The 22,288-nt window shown below is 42.7% G+C and overlaps 1 protein-coding gene across 4 annotated transcripts in view; it reads right to left on the bottom strand.

The window, feature by feature from the left end:
- Positions 1–1,999: 1,999 nt before the first annotated feature.
- LRRC3B (leucine rich repeat containing 3B) overlaps positions 2,000–22,288 on the bottom strand; it is a 56,917-nt gene continuing 36,628 nt past the window's right edge. For all 4 annotated transcript variants that reach the window (XM_034760808.1, XM_034760805.1, XM_034760807.1 and 1 more), the window contains one exon: positions 2,000–3,236. In XM_034760808.1, the coding sequence (XP_034616699.1) occupies positions 2,294–3,073 (780 nt within the window). In that variant the 5' untranslated portion in view covers positions 3,074–3,236 and the 3' untranslated portion in view covers positions 2,000–2,293. The remainder of the gene's footprint in view (positions 3,237–22,288) is intronic.

Raw genomic sequence — 22,288 nt, 5'->3', positions numbered from 1 at the left:
TCCCCCATGGAGTTCAGTCACAAATTTAATGAACACATTTTTTTTAAATGAGCGTCACCAGCATGGAAGCATATCCTCTGGAATGGTTGCTGAAGCATGAAAAGGCATCTGACTCTTTAGCACAGTTGGTATGTAAATATCTTGTGACACCAGCTACAACAGTGCCATGCAAACACACCTGTTCTCACGTACAGGTGACATTGTAATTAAGACGTGAGCAGCAATATCTCCCGTAAATGTAAGCAAACTTGTTTCTCTTAGCGACTGGCTGAACAAGAAGTAGGACTGAGTGCACTTGTAGGCTCAAAACAATGTAAAACTTTAGTTTTTGAGTGCAGTTATGCAACAACAAAAACTACATTTGTAAGTAGCACTTTCATGATAAAGAGATTGCAATATAGTACTTGTATGAGATGAATTGAAAAATACTATTTCTTTTATTTTTTACAGGCAAATATTTGTAATAAAAAATAATATAAGTGAGCACTGTGAACTTTGTATTCTGTGTTGTAATTGAAAGAGATATTTGAAAATGTAGAAAAGTCATCCAAAAATATTTAATAAATTTCAATTGGTATTCTATTTTTAACAGTGCGATTAATCACGGTTAATTTTTTGAGTTAATTGCATGAGTTAACTGCGATTAATCGACAGCCCTAATTAAAATATGGTATGTCCTGCATATTATCACAATTGTACAAACTGTATACTGTATTTTGGGTGGTTGTAGCTGGTAAATACACTATTTTTCCCCCAACTATTATGTGAAAGTCTGCAGACCTGTGCAAGTTAGTAAGTGGGTGTAAGGTTTAGATCAGTGGTTCTCAAAGCCGGTCCGCCGCTTGTTCAGGGAAAGCCCCTGGCAGGCCAGGACGGTTTGTTTACCTGCCGCGTCCGCAGGTTCGCCGCTCCAGGCCAATGGGGGCTGCGGGAAGCAGCGCAGGCTGAGGGATATGCTGGCCGCCCTTCCCTCGCCTGGAGTGGCGAACCGCGACCAGTGGGAGCCACAATCGGCTGAACCTGTGGACGCAGCAGGTAAACAAACCGGCCCGGCCCGCCAGGAGCTTTCCCTGAACAAATGGCGGACTGGCTTTGAGAACCACTGGTTTAGATTACTTCCCCAGGCACACTGGTTTAGATTTGCTGGCTGGAGTTTTGAGTGGAGCAGAGCAAAGTCTTTGTCTATACCCCATCCTGATCTGCCCGAATGCACAGAAAAGAGAGTAGCCTCAGAGGCTGCTCACCTCTTTGCACTTTATGAAATGCAGGTAGCTTCTCAAAGGGAACAGTGGGCTTCTCAAAATAACAGTCTGGGTCCTGATCTGTTCCCGCTACCCCTTGCTCAGGGCTTATGACAAAACCATAACTAAGCCATTTATCTGCAGGCTTTTCAAGACAAGGACCACATCTTGTCTTTTTCACTTGGCAAAGCAACTAGAATACCTGTGGAAACAGTACACATGCTCAATACGGAGTATGAAAATACAGACTGCAGTGGTTACAGGTTTATAAGCACATGGTTTTTCGGACTGTATTACTGCTTACATTTAAATTCATTTTATCAATCCTTAAGGTTTGGTTTGACATGATTATTCCCATCTCTCATTGGTACTTACAGATCTGTCCAATTGGCTGTGGCATCCTGAGGTACGGGCTTCCTCATGGCTGCTGCTCCTTAGCTCAGTTGAAGTGCTATTCAGAGCTCCATCATATCTTCCGTTTCTTAAGCCCACGGGAACTTACTGCCTACCTGCTCTCCCAACCTCCACTCCCCTTTCCTTTTGAAAGGCAAACAACAAAAGGGCTACTATTTATCAGCTCTTCATTTGATTTCCTCCGAGTAAATCAAGAGCAGCCCCTGGCTGTGAACTGGAGTTCCCGGGATTTTATGAGTATTATGACCCATGGTATTACTACTATTTTTAATCTCATTAATATTGACAAACCAAACAGGTTTAGTCACTAGACAGATTTCTGATCAATAAATTACTCTGTTTAACATGGTTCAAAGTTAAGCTTTTATTCGGTTTTAAATTAAAAAAATAAATTTTGTTATTAAATGGGTCTAACTAATGTTTACATATTAGTTTACTTGCTTTAGAATACCACCAGAGAAACAATTAACATATATCACCCAAACAAAAACCTTTGTTAGAAAGATCAACAGTGGCATAATTCAGTTAAACTGGAAAAAAAAAGTCTTAAATGTTTACAATGAATGTTAGAAGTAAACCTCTGGTTTTAGTGCCGTCCAAATCTAATTGCCATCTCAAAGTCTGTTGTATTCAGGATACTATACCACAGTGCTAATGTCATCAGCTTCTTCTGGTTTCTTTTGCCTGCTTGGCAGGGATTTTAAGTACTCAAGGTGCCTTCTTGCATCCTCTTGATTTTGCCGCACATAATAAACTACATAGGATATCACCATGGTGAACCAGCCAAACATGGTGACTAGCATGGCATAATCAGTAGTCTTTTTGGGAAGGTTACAAAGATCTGCATCATTGGCAGCATTGAGGAATGGTCTCCCAGCATGTTCATCTAACACAGAAGTCTTGCAGATGACGTTGTTGGCTGTTTCATGGTTGGACGCCATGCTCCTCAGGACCTGCTGCAGCGTACAGTCACAGTGCCAAGGATTGTTTGCAATTCTGGCTCTGGCTTTTAAGTTATTGAAAGCATTTTTGTGCACACTTTGAATCCGGTTGTCAGACAAGTCCAAAGTCTGCAAGGTTTCTGCCACTCCTTTAAAGGCATGTTCATCTATAAATTCAATACCATTTTTGGATAAATTGAGGACTCTCAGTTGATGCAAGTCCTTAAAAATTTCATTTGGGATGGATGTTATCTGATTGGAGTCCAAATAAAGTAAGACTGTTTCAGGAGGAAGATCTCTGGGTATTTCCTTGAGATTTGCATTGCTACAACTGACATTTAAACCTCCAGAATGAGAACAAAGGCAGCCTTTTGGGCACATACTGGCAGAATGAAAGCACAGTATCATGAGGACAAAACTTTGTAAGAGCAGACACATGGAGAGGGAACGAGTTAACCACAGGTCTACCAAATGCATGCTGGGATGTCAGCATAATCACACGACCATTTCTCATTTACCCAACAGTGGTGGTAAAAGATTCTGTACAGCCAAAGTGTAGCTTCATTTTCTTCAGCAGAATTAGCAAAAATGGACTAATAGGTGGACTTCCTCATGGTCAGTATTCTTCTTAAAAATATACCTAAGGAGAGAAAAAAGGTTCCTTAGATCATACAATACAATCCAGATTAGTTCATTTAAAAGGAAATAAATGTAATCTAACTGAAAAGTAATGCACAATGGTCTATTATCCCATCAGCACACAAGGGATTTACTCATTTAACTCCTATTAGCATTAATCTCAGTTTAATACTAAAATTGCAGCACATCTTTAAAAAGATAGACCACAACAGTTCTGAACTGCAGAGGTTTGGGTTTAATATCAGACAATTATTACAAGAAACAGTAGTTTGTTTTTATCACAGACTTACTAAAATAACAGCCATAAAACATAATTACATTTTCTAAGTTACAATAGAAGGCACATTAATAGGATTTACAGTTTAACACCAGCAAGAGTGACAAATAACGCCAGTATTTTTGTGGTTAATGACCTCAAAATGAAATATTTCCTATTTTAAGTCCAAATTAGAGAATTTCCTTGAGGAAACATTTTTCTGAATGAATGCACTCATTATAAAAACAACTGAGACAAATATTGCTGGAAGGCACAGCACAAATCCATATTTCATGTGTGTATTTCCCCCCTCAATTCCATTTTTGCTTCTGAATGTTTTGAGTCTTCTAGTTCACGGAATGTTGCTAGAGATTTCTGGAGAGTTCTACAGAAATAAATTTCATCTTCCATTTTCTGTCTAAAAAGATTTATTGTATATAAGTAACATACAGAAAACAGAAATAAAACAATTACAAACAAAAGAGACTCACAGTACCATGTCTGTGCAATAAACAAAAACTCACTCGAGGTATACTATATCCCAGTGGAAGATAAGAAAATGATTAATCTCTCTTAAGCCCTCTTCAGAGGGGAAAAGATGGAAATATGCAGAAGCATATTCCTTTAACAGAAACACAAATTCGGACTATGATATGTTGACCTATAAGGATTCACAGACCACCTCATTATTCCCCCCTCTTCCCCATTTGCTAAACCATGAATTGCTAATCATTCCAAGCCCATTTGTTTTTATTCACACACTTTCTAGTCTTTTAGCAGCTCATACATTTTCAAGCCTTCTGAGTCATATTTACATATACATGATATTTAACATGTAGGGGAGTCCAATGAAAACTGAAATCCCTATAAGGAGGGATTTGTTAGATTCCATGGGGAACAGAGGATATCTATATTGCAATCACTTCTGATTCTCTTTCTCAATCAACAATCTCAGTGCATGGTATTTTGTAAGAATTAATGACTAGCTGATTACAATGTTGAGCCCTTTCTGAGGCGAAGATGGAACAGGGAGGTGCTAACGTTGGCAGCTCCATAGTGTGGGTCTGCCACCATGCCTGTGGTGGTGGTGGTGGAGCTGCTGCAAGAGTAGGGTTACCATACGTCCTCTTTTTCCCAGACACGTCCGGCTTTTCGGCAGTCAAACCCCCGTCCAGGGGGAATTGCCAAAAAGCCAAACATGTCCGGGGAAAATGGCGGCTCTGCTCCTCCCTGACTCTTCGGCTCTGTTTAAGAGCCGGGCTGCCCGAGAGCTACCGGCTTCGGGCAGCCCCCGTGCCTCCAGACCCTGCGCCCCCAGCCGGGCACTTCCCCGCCCAGGCTCCGGCGGCGCAGGGTCCAGAGGCACGGGGGCTGCCCGAAGCCGGTAGCGCTCGGGCAGCCCGGCTCTTAAACAGAGCCGAAGAGTCGGGGAGGAGCAGAGCCCCCGCGGCCGGAGGCATAGGGGCTGCCCAAAGCCTGAGCGCTACCGGCTTCACCGTTTGCCGGGCAGCCTCCAGACCCTGCGCCCCCGACTGGGCGCTTCCCCTCCCAGGCTCCAGCTGCGCTGGGGAAGCGCCGGCTGGGGCGCAGGGTCTGGGGGCTGCCCGGCAAACCCTGAAGCCGGTAGCGCTGGGGCAGCCCTTTCCCCCTGGCTGGGAGTGGGAGGGAGGAGAGGGCGGAGTTAGGGCTGGGAAGGGGCGGATTTGGGGTGGGGCTAGGGCTGGGGAAATGGGCGGGGCCATGGCCCGTGGAGGGTCCTCTTTTTTTTATTTATGAGATATGGTAACCCTATGGAAGAGGAATTCTTCTCCATTAGGTCAGTCAACAACCCCATGGTCCCTGCCAGCTACTCCAGCAGCACATGAGGAGGTGGACAAGCTGCTACTGCACTGAATAACTGCAGCCCTCCTCTCCCCACCAGAGCCTGCTTGCCCAGCCCAGCTTGGAGCATGAAGAGTTGACACAGGCCCTGCACACTACTAAGGAAAAAACGGCTGCCCTGACCTTCCCTGCCCACCCATAAGTCAGGGCAGACCCATTTCCCCACCACATAACAGGTAGGAGAGATTTATGTTCCTTCATTTTTTTGTCTGACCATAGGTTGAATTAAAACCTATACAGAGAATTCCCATCACAGCAGTATTTGGGCTCAAATTAAATTAAACAGTGCAAGAACATTCTCCAAAAATAGGGAACAGGTGCTGATTCTTAGAATACACCCCACTCTTCACGAAGAACCTCACCCCTCATAGAAACAGGAGGATGCCAAAGAAAGAGAACCCTATAAGCAGTGGGACACTAACACACACAGTCAGAGAAAATCCTGACCACAAAGCATGGCCTAGAAGTGGAAAGGCTCAGGACCTACCATGCAATATATATCCTTTTCACTGTGAACTTGTTTCTTCCTGCCAAGTATTTCTTAATAATTAAAATGACTGTTTCTCCACTCCTTCCTGTGAGCCATACCATGTACCATAAACAAGGTCACTGGTACTGACATTAGGTCACTGATCTGGCTCAGCATCACAAAGGTGATAAACATGGTTTTGCTACCTACTGCTCATACACTGCGACTTTTTACTAATAAGTAATACTGGAATCCTTACTACAGGAATACCCAACAGCAATTAGACTCCCCCCTCAAGCTGTTTCAAGTGGCCTGCAGGCATCTCAGTTGCTGATTTCACAGCAACATAAGCATTATCATTGTCCTCCTCACCAGGGCCTGAGGCTCAAGCAATACATATATTAGCCTGTATTGAAATGAGTATTCAATATATCCTGGTGGGAAAACAAAGCATAAATTGATTGTTAGCATATACCTGGATGTACAGCTACAACAGTGTTTTCCATAACATGAGTTAATATCAATAATATGGTTATGAAAGTGCAAGAATTAGCTTTATGAACTGTGAAGCATTTGATAGTTATCAATCCAATGAAAAATAATTTGTCAGACAACAGATGCATGGCACCATATTCTAACATGATGTTACCTGACTACTGTTTAATGAATGCAGAATATTAATTATAATGGTAATAGTCTGCAAGCAATTCCACTTACATAGCTCTCCAAAAGGATTCCTGCTATGTCTCCATGTCTAAGATCCTGAGAATCGTGTACAGGAAAGTAAGAGGTGGGTGACACATTTCAAAGAGCTGGAGTCCACCCAAGCAAACAGGTTCACAAATGCCATGCTGAACTCCAAGAATGCTGATAAGCATCATGGTGCAGAATAGCAGCAAATGTTTCTACTTTCCTGCCCCCTGAACGTTACTCCATAGTGACTCTGGCCAGAGTGGTCACAACCCTACAAATTGCAACTTGAGAAATAATGTGATCGTTATTCTAAGCTCACTGTACTCTTGAGACTGCTGACAAAGGTTATGCAGGAGGCCAGTTATGACTACTGCTTGTTGTGCTAAGATATGCTTGTTTTAACTTTACACCCTCCACACCTCTTTCCTCACCACTTAACCCCTCATTAGTCCATTTCATCCACCAGTTATGTTCTTTTGTAACCTACTTTGTCAGCTCTTTGAAACAGGTACTGACTTTTTAAGTATTCTGCACAGTGTCTAGCATTATGGAGGGATGATCTCTGATTGGAGTCTGCCGGTGCTATGGAAATACAAAATAAATAAATAATAATAAAGAAAGCATCTAATCCAAGTAGCAGACTGATGTAAAGGACATGAATGCTTTAGAAATGTTCTAAACCTATTAATTCTTATTACATTATTCATACAAAGAATTATCCTCACATGTGTGTGTTCTTCATTGTCAGCCAATAAAAGCAACAATCAGCAATCGCAGTGCATGGTATTTCTTAAGAATTAATGACTAGTTAGGGATGACAGTCCTTAGCTGTACCTTTTCCTCCCCTTTCTCTTCTATACAAATGCTACAAGTCTAAATACTCAGATGGGTGAACTAGACTGCCTGGCATTAAATGAGGACATTGATAGAATAGGTCCATCACAGAAACCCACCTTAGCAGCATTTAATTTCAAAAAGAGGAACTAAACAAAAATGAGGAAGGTAGTTAAATAGAAATTAAAAGGAACAGTCACATGGGTGAAATGCCTGCAAATTGCATGGAGACTATTTAAAAACCACCATAATAAAGGCTCAAACTAAATGAATACCCGAAATAAAAAAGAAAAACAGTACAAGGATCAAAAAATGCCACCATGGCTAAACATAAGAGTAAAAGGGGCAATTAGAGGCAAAAAGGCATCGTTTAAAAGCTGGAATTCAAATCCTAGTGAGAAAAATAGAAGGGAATATAAATTCAAGTATAATAAGGCAGGCCAAAAAATAATTTAAAGGGCAACTAGCTAGGGACACAAAAAAAACTAACAGCAAAAAATTGTTAAAATATATCAGAAGCATAGGCGTGCGCATGGGGTGTGCCGGGTGTGCCCAGGCAGACCCTAATGCAGGGGTGGGCAAATGGCTCCACTCCCCGGCACGACAAGCCGCAGGGTCCGCGCTCCTGGGCCGGAGTGCCAGGCCAAGCGCAGCAAGACGCCGGCCCCTCCCCCACCTTCCTCCCTCCCCTGGAGCCATGCTGCCGCGCACGCAGAGCTCTGGGGGCCGGGGCTCCATGGGTAGTCAGACACGCTCTCCCCTCCCCATGAGCCATGCCGCCACGCGCACAGTGCTCTGGGGGCTGGGGCTGTGCGCTCCCATGGGGCAGTGTTTGGCTCCACGGGAAGGCTAGGAGCCTCATCTCATGGTAAGAGGTCCGGGGCCAGGGGGCTTGGATAAGGGGTGGGGGCAGTCAGGGGACAGGATGGGTTGGATAGGGGGTGGGATCCTGGGGGGTGGGGGTGGTTAGGGACAGGGGATCTCTGGGGGGGGCAGTCAGGGAGCAGGGGAGATTGGATAGGGCATGGGAGTCCCGGGGTCTCTCAGGGGGTGGGGGGTGGATAGGGGTCAGGGCAGTCAGGGGACAGGGAGCAAGGAGGGTCCTGGGAGGGCACTTAGTTCGGGGGGGGGGTCACTGGAGGGGATGGTCAGGGGACAAGGAGCTTGGGGGATTGTATGAGTCAGAAGTTCTGGGGGGGCTGTCAGGAGGCAGGGGTGTGGAGAGGGGTTGGGGGAGGCAGGGAGTGGGGGGGTATGGGTCAGGAGTTTTGGGGGTCCTGTCAGGGGGCAGGGAGCAGTTGGATAGGTGTAGGAGTCCCGGGGGTCTGTCTGGGGGCAGGGGTGTGGATAAGGCTCGGGGCAGTCAGGGGACAGGTAGGGGGTAGGGTCCTAGGGGGGCAGTCAGGGGACAAGGAGCAGGGAGGCTTAGGTAGGGGGTGGAGTCCTGGGGAGCAGTTAGTGGCAGGGATCCCAGGAGGTGGTAGTCGGCGGGGACAAGGAGCAGGGGGGGTTGGGGATTCTGAGGGGGGAAGTCAGGGGGCGGGAAATAGAAGGGAGTGGATAGGGGCAGGACTAGGGCAGGGCTCCCTGGGTGCACACCCTAATGAAATGGGCTGCACACATCTATGGTCAGAAGCAAGAAGTCTGCCAAATGATCAGTGGGGCCACTAGACATTTGAGGTGCTAAAAGAGCACTCAAGGAAGACCAGGCCATTGCAGAAAAGCTAAATGGATTATTTGCATCTATCTTCACTGCAGAGGATGTGAGGGAGATTCCCAGACCTGAGCCATTCATTTTAGGTGACAAATCAGAGGAACTGTCCTAGATTGAGGTGTCAATAGAGGACACTTTGGAACAAAATGATAAATTAAACAGTAATAAGTTACCAGGACATCCGAAGAAGTGGGCTGTAGTCCACGAAAGCTTATGCTCTAATAAATTTGTTAGTCTCTAAGGTGCCACAAGTACTCCTGTTCTTCTTTTCGCGGATACAGACTAACACGGCTGCTACTCTGAAACAGGACCAGATGATATTACCCAAGAGTTTTGAATAAATTCATATGAAATTGCAGAACTAATAACTGTGGTATGTAACCTATTGCTTAAATCAGCATCTGTAGCAGATGACTGGAGGGTAACTAATAGAATACTGATTTTAAAAAAGAGGCTCCAGATGTGATCCTGGCAATTACATGCCAATAAGCCTAACTTCAGTACCAGGCAATTTGATTGAAACGATAGTAAATCATCAGACACATAGATGAACACAGTATGTTGGGGAACAGATAACATGGCTTTTGTAAAAGGAAATCATGGCTCGCTAATCTAATAGAGTTCTTTGAGGTAGTCAACTAGTATGTGGACAAGTGTGATCCAGCCAATAAAGTGTACTTAGACTTTCAGAAAGCCTTTGATAAGGTTCCTTATCAAAGGCTTTTAAGCAAAGTAAGCATTCATGGGATGAGAGAGAAAGTCCTCTCATGGGCCAGTAACTGGTTAAAAGATAGGAAACAAAGGATAGAAATAAATGGCCAGTTTTCACAATGGAAAGAGGTCAATACCAGGGTCCCCCAAGGATCTGTACTGGGACCTGTGCTGTCCAACATATTCATAAATGACCTGGAAAAGGGGGTGAACAGGGAAGTGGAAAAATTTGCAGACGATACAAAATTATTCAAGATAGTTAAGTCCAAAGCTGACTGCAAAATGTTACAAAGAGGTCTCACAAAACTGGGTGACTGGGAAACAAAATAGCAGATTAAAGTCAATCTTGATAAGTGCAAAGCAATGAACATTGAAAAAAAAAAATCCCAACCATACATACAAATTGATGGGGTCTAAATTAGCTGTTACCACTCAAGAAAGAGATCTTGGAGTCCTTGTGGATAGTTCTCTGAAAACATTCGCTAAATGTGCAGTGGCAGTCAAAAAAGCTAACAGAATATTAAGAACCGTTAGGAAAGGGATAGATAATAAAACAGAAAACATCATAATGCCTCCATAGACATCTATGGTACGCCCAGACCTTGAACACTGCATGCTGTTCTGGTCTCCCTGTCTCAGAAAAGAACATTAAAATTAGAGAGAAAAAAAAAAAAAAAGACAGAAGGGCAATGAAAATGGTTACAGCTTTCATTTGAGGAGAGATTAAAAAGACTGGGACTGTTCAGTTTAGAAAACAAACAACCATGAGGGAATATGAGAGAGATCTATAAAGTCATGAATGATATGGCAAAAGTGAAAGTGAATAAGAAAGTGACCTCTGCATATAACACAAGAAGTAGAGGTCACTATGAAATTAATAGGCAGCAGGTTTAAAACAAACAAAAGGAAGTACTTCTTCTCACAATGCACAATCAACCTGTGGAACTCTTTGCCCGGGGATGGGTTGTGAAGGCCAAAACTACAATGTGAGCTGGTAACATGGCTGTGATTTCAAAAATTACCAATGATCATCTCATGTCTGTTGAGATCCTCTACAAAGTAATAAATAGTTAAATCTAACAACTGATAAACTAAAACAATCTCAAATGAAAACTCACAGCGTACATTAGAGACAGCCTAGAATCAGGAGTGCACTAAAACACTCATTTTGGTCTAGTCTCAAAACTTACTAGTTCCTTAGGTGATGAGCACCTAAATTGCTGGGGCCAGGTTAATTAAAATTAATAAAAGAGAGGAGTAAAATACACCATTCTGGTGGGTTGGCCTGGAGAAGCAGCTTTATCTTCTACTGGAGCTCCAGAGGAGTTCTGAAGGTGAAAGCCACAGTTGGGAGGTGCCAATCCAAGTACATTCCCTAACCACACTCCCTTCCTGGCTAACCTGTTTCACTGTCTGCCATGATACAAGGGATGTTTTGACCACTTTCACATCTCCTGATGGGTCTTCTACCAGCAGGGAACTGTGCCAGGTGCTGTGCTGGTGCTCTGGGACAAACCTAGCCCCCTGGGTCAGATTTTGCCTTTGTTTTACCCATGAAATGCAAATTACCCACCACTTACCTCAGTGAGTTCAGAATTTGGCCTTAGGAGCAGTCGTAATTATGAAAATTTGGGTTCTTTTTGTTCCAAATAAACCAAAACACTTTCCACCTAAAGGAACAAGTTGAATGAGGTCACAGGAAAAGCTAGTGTATCTTCTTATCCTGCCCCCAATACTCTCTCCAAGGAAATGGAAGATGGCAGCATCCATTTCAATCTCAGAAACTTTTCAGCAGATATTGCACATAAGTGAAAAGCATAAACACAGTGATATCCATTTGACACAGTTCAGATTATGAACTTATTCAGGGCCCTTTCACCCAATACTAGAAACATATCCACAGTGTTATTAGAGATGAAAACGTTAAACACAAAGCACTAAGTCTAAGATGTATTGAACTTAAGTCATGCCACATGCAAACAATACTTGATACTATACTTGTGATAGACATATAACTTGTATGGATCATACTTATGGAGAGAAGTCCCATGATCCTCATATCAGTTCTGTTTTTTTCTTTTCTTTTCAGTAATGACTAGAATACTCTCCGCCCTTAAACCTGTTTCTACTGAAGAGCTAAATCCTAAGCTGGTGTAAACTGGTGTAGCTCCACTGACTTCAAAGGATCTGGCCCACAGCTTTTATTTGTTCTTACTGATGTGGAGATTGTTACTGAGATCTGAGTGGAATTTCTTATTGCTGACGCTTATATGCTCAATTACTGACAATACCTCAGTTTCTATAAATTCATCATGAAATTCACAATGCCCCAGTGACTAACGCACCTGATTTGGAAAGAATTGGTTTAAATCACTGACTTAGTGGTTTAAAAAATTAAACCATTTGATTCTAGACACACTTTTAAAAAACTTGAAAAACAACCAGATGCTTTGCTGTTGCTAATTTTAGACATGGTACTCTAAAAAGTTCTACATGGAGTTCCATGTTTATTATGGCTCACTGATTCCATATCCAATTTCTCTAGTTTGTAGTTTTTTTTGTTTTTTTTTTTTTTTTTTTGTTTGTTTTTTTTTTTTAAAGAGTGGGTTTCCTCCTACAACTGATAGCCCTGAAAGAACAGCCTTGTGCTCCAAATGTCAAGCCAGGTTCTTTCCTCCTCACACATTACCACCACCAGTAATAGAGATGTTGAAGACTAAATTATGCCTTCAGTTTTGCTTGGACAACTCTACTGTCTTCTAAACAAAACCTCAGTTACAGCTGTGCACCCCATTAGCCTTCAATACAACCTAAAGGACCCAGCTTGACTTTTTAGTCCAGTCTGAGTTTGCAGCTGACATTTAGAGAAACTATCCTTTTATTTATCAGAGGGGTAGCCGTGTTAGTCTGGATCTGTAAAAGCAGCAAAGAGTCCTGTGGCACCTTATAGACTAACAGATGTATTGGAGCATGAGCTTTCGTGGGTGAATACCCACTTTGTCGGATGCATGTAGTGGAAATTTCCAGAGGCAGGTATAAATATGCAAGCAAGAGTGAGTGCATATTTATACCTGCCTCTGGAAATTTCCACTACATGCATCCGACAAAGTGGGTATTCACCCACGAAAGCTCATGCTCCAATATGTCTGTTAGTCTATAAGGTGCCACAGGACTCTCTGCTGCTATCCTTTTACTTGTAAATTAATGTTGCACAAAAACAAAGAATTCCACAATCTGATTTTTACAGTCATTTTTCAGAGCAAACTAGAACTTAAAATAAAACAACAAAAAATGGCTGAGATAACACATTAAGAAGGTAGCATAGTTAATAAACTTACTGTTTTACCAGATTTTCAAGTGATAACTGAAATGCTCTGTGTCTGATGAAGTGGGCATTCACCCATGAAAGCTTATGCTCCAATACTTCTGTTAGTCTTAAAGGTGCCACAGGACCCTCTGTTGCTTTTTACAGATTCAGACTAACACGGCTACCCCTCTGTTACTTGAAATGCTCTTCCAATTTTAAAAAGATACATCATGAGTTTCCAACAAAAAGGCAGAAAATTGGATATATTGGTAGATAGAAAAGATATGCTCATTAATGAATCTGGCCTATTTTCCTCACTGACAAAAATGGATATTTCCCACTGTTCTAAAATTGCCATATTACATTTTTTAAAGTTAGCTCAATGGAAAAAAAAGTGTTATTGAACACAGCTCCAGCCTCGTGATGTGGGTATTTTATAGCAAACACACCGCATACCCATATTATCCATATCCAAAGAGATTTTGTAGCTTCACTTTTCTTTTATGTCATTAATATTCTTATAAACTATACATACTATCAAATCTCTACGAATACTACCTTGTGAGTAGTACTGGTGAGAGAGAACCACCACATGTAGCTAAAACTCAGAACCTGAATTCAGTAGGGAAGAGCAAACAGAGTTCACCCTCCCCCGCAAAGTGAGATATTTACTTTACTAAAAAGAGTAAGGAAAATAGGACAAAAGGGGAGGGGAATTTATCCTTCTTAAACACTAGATTGTGGTTTTTAGGCCCTCAGGTGTATTGGTGGGAGCAGTACAGATTTTATTGCAACAGTGGTGGTGACCACAGACATCGTGCTTATGAGGAACCAACACAGGCAGAATGTCTGTGGAGGGACTCTACTGATAAGGGGTGAAGCTTACACTCCATCCTTCACCAGATTCAGACCACAAGCTGGTACACAGTGCCAAGGCCTTAGCCATGTTCCCGTCCAGCCACAATCCCTCCAGTGTGTGTGGTGCTTTGTGTTGCCCTGTAACTCTCCTATACTCTAGGTTTGAGGGCACAAACATCTGGATTCTAGCTGCCCCCTGAGCCTGTGCAAACGGAGAGGGAACATTTCCATGAACTTTCTCCCCACTCTGCTTGGAAATAGCTAGAAGCGGTCCACAGATGTTTAAAAATATTGGTGAGGAGATATTGAGCCTCCAAGTACAGGTCTGAATTTAGTCCAGGCTAGTAGTGTCCAAACGTCATTACCAACTAATAACTGTTCAGAGGTTAGCGTACATGAAATAAGTTAACGATTTTAGTTCAGTTCCTTGCAGACAGAGGTGCATATCACAAAACCCGTCATTATGTTTTGACAGTCTTAGAAAAGGCAAAAGACTGAGTGGGTACGGAGACTGCATTTCCTCTACGGTTAGGGATGATGCCTGCAAAATGGGAGTTGAGGATTACTGGCAGGATAGTGGAGAAAAATTTGCATCACGATGTGCTTGTGCTTTACCAGTTCTGTGTCTAGCAGACTGTAGTCTTCATAGGTATCAATCTGGCTTCTTTCACAAGCAATACATTCACTTAAAACGAAAAAAAAAGTTTACTATTCTAAAAGTGCCTGGGTAACACATTCAGGGTAGATTTCTGAAGCAAGAATACAGTGTAAGGAATTAGAATCTGGTCTTCAGTTTCTGCATGGAGGGTACTGGCAACCTTAGCTTTTGGTGCAGCTTTCCCTGGTGGTGGGTTCACCAAACATCATATTATTATTTATTTATATTACCGTAGAAGCCCTAGTCATGTACCAGGTTCCCACTGTGCTATGCACTGTACTAACAGAACAAAGTGACAGTCCCTGCCCTCAGGAGCTTACAATCTAAATATAAGACAAGAGACAATAGATGGATATAGATGGATGGGGGGATACAAGGAATCGACATAATAGCTAGTGATCTCAGCACATCAGCAGCCTCACTGTTGTCAAGATTTTGTAGGCATTAAGGCAAAGGAGAGATTTAAGGAAGGATCTGAAAGTAGATAATGAGATCACTTTGCAGATGTTTACAGGGAGCACCTCCCAAAGATGAGGGGCAGCGTGGGAGAAAGCACAAAGGTACTTGTTTGAAAATTTAGCAAGTGGGCAATGGAGTCTGGCATCACGGGCTGCTTCTAGAGGAGCATCAACAGCGAAGGAGAGAGAGGACAGTCGTGGTCAATCCCCACCCTACCTAGCTGATGGCACAAGTGGCTGATGGCTGCCTTGGAGGCAACTAATCAGTAGTACTACATAGGGCAATCTTGAGAGAGATGCCAAGAGATGCTTAGAAGGTGCTAAGTGCCCTAAGCTCCCAAATGAAAGTCTATGATGGTGGAGTATTTTCAGCAGCTTACAGAACTAAGCCCTTATGCAGTTAGAAAAACCATGAATAAAAGCTAACAGCAAATGAGGTAGGAGAAATAAAGTGCAGGAGAGATGACTGATTCAATGAATAATAGAAATGTCATGATTAATCAGTGTGAGCCTGAACTTCAATTACATAACAGATTCATTATCTAATGATATACCTAATGTACTCCACCATAATATTCTCTTAATACAGGACTTGAAATGTCAATGGACAGTCTCAGTTCTTCAAGACTTCCATTATAAACATATTTTTAACACCACATACCTGTCAACTAAACATTTTTAGTATAGAGGTATCTGTTATAAGAAACAGTTAATAGATCATAGGGTATGAATACTATTTCATAACAATTATGGAGTAATAAAATAGTTAAGGAGAGCCTGCATGAACATTTTAAGCTATAATTACTTTCTGATAGCGAGATCACTGAATGTATTGCTCCTGAACAGATTAACAGCTTACTTAATTATACTGTGTGGGCAAATGAATCAGCACTTTTAGACTGATGGGTTGGGTTCATGTTAAAAATGTATTTGACTTTTCTTATTTTTCCCCTCTTGAAGCCAGAAATTAATTTCATAACTCTGAACTGACAAATAATTGTGTGAAGCAAATACAAGAAAAGCTCAGTATGGAGAAAAAAGCAATTACCTCTTTCTTCCAGGCTTTGTATGTTGCTTCTAATCTTGGAAGTGTTTTGTGGAAAACACATAGGTCAGAATGAGAATTGGTTTTCATGGGAGAAGCACAATAAAAAACAAAAACAAAAAACCCACCAACCAACCGAAACAGCTGCCCAGGGTTGCTGTTAGGGATCTTTGAGTCCTGGCGAAGATTGAAAAGGGCTTTATTTGATTGTTTTGCTGCCACCACCCTTTACTTTGTAAGCTATTCAGTGATATCTACCTTTTCCTGATTCTCTCCTGTATCCCTTTCTGATGGATTAGATCAGGGGTGACCAACCTGAGCCTGAGAAGGAGCCAGAATTTATCAATGTACATTGCCAAAGAGCCACAGTAATATGTCAGCAGCCCATTAGCTCCCCCACCATGCTCCCAGCAGCCCCGCCGATCAGCACCTCCCGCTCCCTCCCCACACCTCCTGATCAGCTGTTTCATAGGGTGCAAGAGGCTCTGTGGGGGAAGGGGGGAGGAGCAAGGGCACGGCAGGCTCAGGGGAGGGGGCAGGAAGGGGTGGAGTGGGGGTAAGGCCTGTGGCAGAGCCAGGGGTTGAGTAGTGAGCACCCCCCAGCACATTGGAAAGTTAGCACCTGCAGCTCCAGGCCCGGAGTCGGTGCCTAAACAAGGAGCCGCATATTAACTTCTGAAGAACCGCATGTGGCTCCAGAGTCACAGGTTGGCCACCCCTGGTTTAGGTGGACCATAATAGGCTAATCATCTCTCTTATATCTCCCACAAGCAATATATTCAATAGATGAATAAACATAAGCAAGATTTCATATGCAATTTGACATAAAAAACAGAAATATTATGCAAGGTGAACTTTTAATACAAACTGAACTCTCACTAAATAACTAGGTTTTACAAGTGTAACTCTTTAATTACCAGGATAAATTTTCAGACACTTCAGCAATTACTTATGAAACAGACTCTAAAAACAGGTTTTCACTAGTGTTCAGTCACATCAGTAGGGTTCTTTCAGGTGATGAAGAGAAATGGCCCATTATTAACAATGATTATAAGCGAGTTTTCTGTTCCCATCTCAACTGCTTCGGAGGACAGTTGCTGTAGTGTAGATGAGACAAAAACATTTTCAGTACCACTACAGAACTCGAGACTATGAGGTCTCTATGACAGGTTCGGTCACAGAGACCCCCTTGAAGCTGTCACCTGACGTGCTGAGATTCTCTCTGAGCCCATTTTCCACTGCCAGCTTGGGACTCCAGAACCCTGCCTTGTTGAGCCAGACACGCTAGTCTGCTGCAACAGAGACCCAGGTCTGGTCCATGCCCCCAAAGCTGCAGGCTTTAACTGAAAACCAGTCAGTAAGTCACCTATCTCCAGCACAGAGACACATATGCCCCAACTCCGTGGGTGCTCTGGGGCTGGAGCACCTACAGGGAAAATTAGTGGGTGCTCTGCATCCACGGGCAGCCAAGCTCCCCTCCCTCTCCCTCACCCCTCCTCCTAGTTTGCCTCCCCCCCCCTTGAGCGTGCCACTCCTCTGCCTACCTCCCAGCTCTTCCTGCCACCACCAAACAGCTGTTTGGCGGCTCCAGGAGGAAGAGGGAGGAGCAGGAACATAGCACAATCAGGGGAGGAGGTGGGGAAGAGGCAGGGCCGGGGCAGGGATTTGGGGAAGGAGTTGGACTAGGGGCGGGGGGGGCGGAGACTTTGGGAAAGGGGTTGGAATGGGGGCATGGCAGGGGTGGGGCCTCATGGAAGGGGTGGAGTCAGGGCAGGGCCAGAGGCAAGGGGGAGGTCGAGCACCCACTAGCGGTAGCAGAAGTCGGCGCCTATGCCCAGACACCCAGTTTCTACTGGGATCCAAATCCCAAATAAACCTGTTTTACTCTGTATAATGATTATACAGGGTAACCTCGAAAATTGTCTGCCCTCTATAACATTGATAGAAAGATATGCACATCTGTTTGCTCCCCCAGAAATTAATCACTTACTCTGGGTTCACTAATAAACAAAAGTGATTTTATTAAGTATAAAAAGTAGGATTTAAGTGGTTTCAAGTAATAACAGACAGAACAAAGTAAGTTACCAAGCAAAATAAAACAAAACATGCAACTCTAGGCCTAATACAGTAGGGAACTAAATGCAGGTAAATCTCACCCTTAGAGATATTCCAATAAGCTTCTTTCACAGACTAGATTCCTTCTTAGTCTGGGCACAATCCTTTCCACTGGTACAGTTCTTGTTAGTTCCAGCTCAGGTGGTAACTAGGGGTTTTCTCATGACTGCAGCCCTCTTTGTTTTGTTCCACCCCCTTTTATAGCTTTGGCACAAGGCGGGAATCTTGTGTGTCTCTGGGTCCCCCCCTCCTTTTAAAAGGAAAAGCACCAGGTTTAAGATGGATTCCAGTACCAGGTGACATGGTCACATGTCCTGAGAGACCCCAAGCCTCCATTCTTTCCGGCCTGACTCACAGGAAAGCTTAAAAGTAAACAGAGCCATTTACAACCAATTGTTCTAGTTAATGGGAACTATCAAAATCCTAAGCCACCAATAATGGCCCACACTTTGCATAGTTACAATGGTACTTCAGAGTAATACTTCATGTATTTAAAACTAGAAATAAGAATGATACATTCATACAAATAAGATGAACACACTCAGTAGATTATAAGCTTTGTAATGATACCTTACAAGAGACCTTTTGCATGAAACATATTCTAGTTACATCATATTCACCCTTATTAAACATATTTCCATAAAACATATGGAATGCAACATCACAGTCTCAATCACATTTTCTGTAACAATGCGGAAAAAGATTTTGTCCCAGCAATTAAACCCTTTTCAGCAGCATTCTTTAGGTCCATCTACCCTAGAAAAATGACAAAATCCTGAAACATTTTTTCCTAGTGTAGATGCACCCAAATACCAGTTCCACTCTCACAGCTGGTCTGAGCTGAAAGTATCTGTGGTAGCTAGCCACTGAAGCAGGTTTCAGAAGGATCCGATAAACATTTTAGACATAAAAGGCCAACTTCACATATTTGCTTAGCTACTTCTCCTACATGATACAGGAACATAAACGCCAAACTGAAAGAAACAAATGGCTCACTTAATCAAAACCTGCTTCTTATACTGGTCAATGGTGGATGCTTCAGGAAATGCATAAGTCCTCCCATAATGCACTTAATTTTGCAAAACCATACCATGAAAAATGTCTTCTTGATCTCAGATGGTGATCTGTGTATACATAAGCATTGATAGTCCTTGCAATTTTATCCTAGCTAGTGACTGCAGATGCTGTTCTTGTCCATATAAATATCTAACTCTTTCTAAAATATGTGGTGAGAAAGGCATCGTCCCAAACGGATGGCTCTGTAAGTATATTTCTCTCTGAAGAGAAATGAGAACCAGATTAAAATGAGATAATGCTCTCTAGACAAAGGCCTTCTTCATCCTGTCATGTTCAGGCCTACCCAAGCCCCCTCCAAATGCTGCAGAATCTTATTAGACAGTGAATAGGCTACAGTAAAGACTTGTACAGTTTCATGTATGGTTAAACTAGGGGACTCCGCATGACCATCTTTTAAGAATGCATTTAAATATGCTATTGATAATTTTCACCCAAGCATGCCATGGTCTCTTCTCCCAGATCATCATGCAGCCACTACACCCAGGCTTCCTCAGACACCATCCACAGTGGAAAAGAAGGCAAACAAGGTAAAACATATATAAGTAAAATGAGACAGGAAGAGTAATGAGGTACAGTCTATGTTTAAGCACCTGCTAGACTAGTTAGCACAATATTTATAAAGTGGGACTATTTGAAAAAAGCAATGAACAGCACGTATCAGTACTTCACTGACAAAGGAGAAGAAAATGAGAAAAAGCATTATTATAATTAGGCTGGGGAAGCTGTGCTGATAGTCAGTGAGGCAGCCATCAGCCCGCCAACCTGAAGGGAATATTCAGCAAGGAACACAGTAGTGACTACATAAAACTGACTACTGCATAACAAAGCTTCCAGAAAGCAGATTTAACAGTCTACTTCAAGATTTCCAAACATGGGGGAATTGGCATAGGCCCAGTGTAATAGACCCCACTGTAGAAAGCGTGACTGGGGGGAAAAGAAAGCATGGTCAGGAGCTGCAACATCTACCCAATCCCTGACCACCATGACGGGTACTGATACCAGTCGGTGCAACTGAAAGCAAATAAGGGTTGTTGTGACAATTGGGCCTACAAATTTACCCCAACTGTGAGCTCAGCTGTAAAAAGAATGTTAAAATTCCTAAGATGTTACAATAACCTATAACTACAAATACTGATGGGAAAAAGAACAAAAGAGAGGCAGAATAACTGAATTAGTTGATCCTATTAAATAACTGCTTGTTAAGTTATGCTTGTTAAAAAGGGAAGCCAGAAGTTAATGAGCCAAAATTAGTATGTCAGACATTAACCCTAACTGGAAATCAAAATAATGAGGGGATGGGCTACTCCACCCATCTCTCCCTTTTTGGGTCCTTAAAAGAAAACGGTTTTTATGGAGGAAGTACATAAGAACAAAAGGAAGAACAAATGGAGGCTACAAATTGTCAGGCTCAACGGGTAGTGATCAATGGCTCCCTGTCTAATTGGCAGTCGGTATCAAGCGGAGTGCCCCAAGGGTCGGTCCTGGGGCCGGTTTTGTTCAATAGCTTCATTAACGATCTGGAGGATGGCGTGGACTGCACCCTCAGCAAGTTTGCAGATGACACTAAACTGAGAGGAGTGGTAGATACGCTGAAGGGTAGAGATAGGATACAGAGGGACCTAGACAAATTAGAGCAGTGGTTCCCGAACTTTAACCACCTGTGAACCCCTTTCACTAAAATGTCAAGTCTCTCAAACCCCCTCCTAAAAACGAGTATTTCCAGGGATTTTCTCCTTTCCCGGGTATAAATTATAAAAGCAGTGACCTTGGAAATATAAAATTTGTTTTTATGACATGCTTTTTACACACTATTTATTATTAGTATTATTTATTACAGTATTTTTATTACATTATGAAAACAGCAACACTCTTCCAAGATCTCACTTTCGTAGCTTGTATCATTTTGAACAAGCCTGTTATAAGACAAGGCTCCTATGTTTCATCAAGGAGTATCAGATGTGAAACAGCATGAAGGTATTTAAGAAACCAACTCAAAGAGCTCCTCCTACACAAGCATTGAGGTCTTGAGTAGTCCAGGCAAACAACGCACGTTACATCAAAGCTTAAACTTGTTCTTCATAATAATTTTAAAAATAATACTAGCTACCTATTTAATTTTTAAAAACAGCAAAAAATATCCAGCTCCGTTTCCATTTCTTATAAGGCGTCTTTAAGTTAAATCTCCTCGGTGTGATAGATATGCTTGCGTTGATTTGCTTAGCTCTTGGAAGCCCAGGGGTTCCGGGCTGCTGCCCCATGCTGCCCAGGGTCCCTAGGGACAGCTCTGTCTGCCATTAGGGAATTTTTTCCCCCCTGAGAACCCCCTATAACATTTCGTGAACCCCCAGGGGTTCACAAACCCCAGTTTGGGAACCACTGAATTAGAGGATTGGGGCAAAAGAAATATGATGAGGTTCAACAAGGACAAGGGCAGAGTCCTGCACTTAGGATGGAAGAATCCCATGCACTGCTACAGACTAGGGACCAAATGGCTAGGCAGCAGTTCTGCAGAAAAAAGGACCTAGGGCAGTGGTTCCCAAACTGGGGTTCGTGAACCCCTGAGGGTTCACGAAATGTTACAGGGGGTTCTCGGGAAAAAATTCCCTAATGGCGGACAGAGCTGTCCCTAGGGACCCCGGCATGGGGCCAGCAGCCCGGAGTTCCTGGACTTCCAAGAGCTAAGCAGATCAAAGCAAGCATATCTATCACATTGAGGAGATTTAAACTTCAAGACTCCTTATAAGAAATGGAAACGGAGCTGGATATTTTTTGCTTTTTTAAAATTAAATAGGCAGCTAGTATTGTTTTTAAAAGTATTCTGAAGAACAAGTTTAAGCTTTGTTGTAACGTGCGTTGTTTGCCGGGACTGCTCAAGACCTCAATGCTTGTGTAGGAGGAACTCTGAGTTGGCTTCTTAAATATCTTCATGCTGTTTCACATCTGATACTCCTTGATGAAACATAGGAGCCTTGTCTTA

The sequence above is a fragment of the Trachemys scripta genome, chromosome 2 (assembly GCF_013100865.1).
Source record: "Trachemys scripta elegans isolate TJP31775 chromosome 2, CAS_Tse_1.0, whole genome shotgun sequence".
Taxonomy (NCBI): domain Eukaryota; kingdom Metazoa; phylum Chordata; order Testudines; family Emydidae; genus Trachemys; species Trachemys scripta.
The sequence above is the reverse complement of the archived record's forward strand: the minus strand, read 5'-3'. Positions and strand labels throughout refer to the sequence as shown.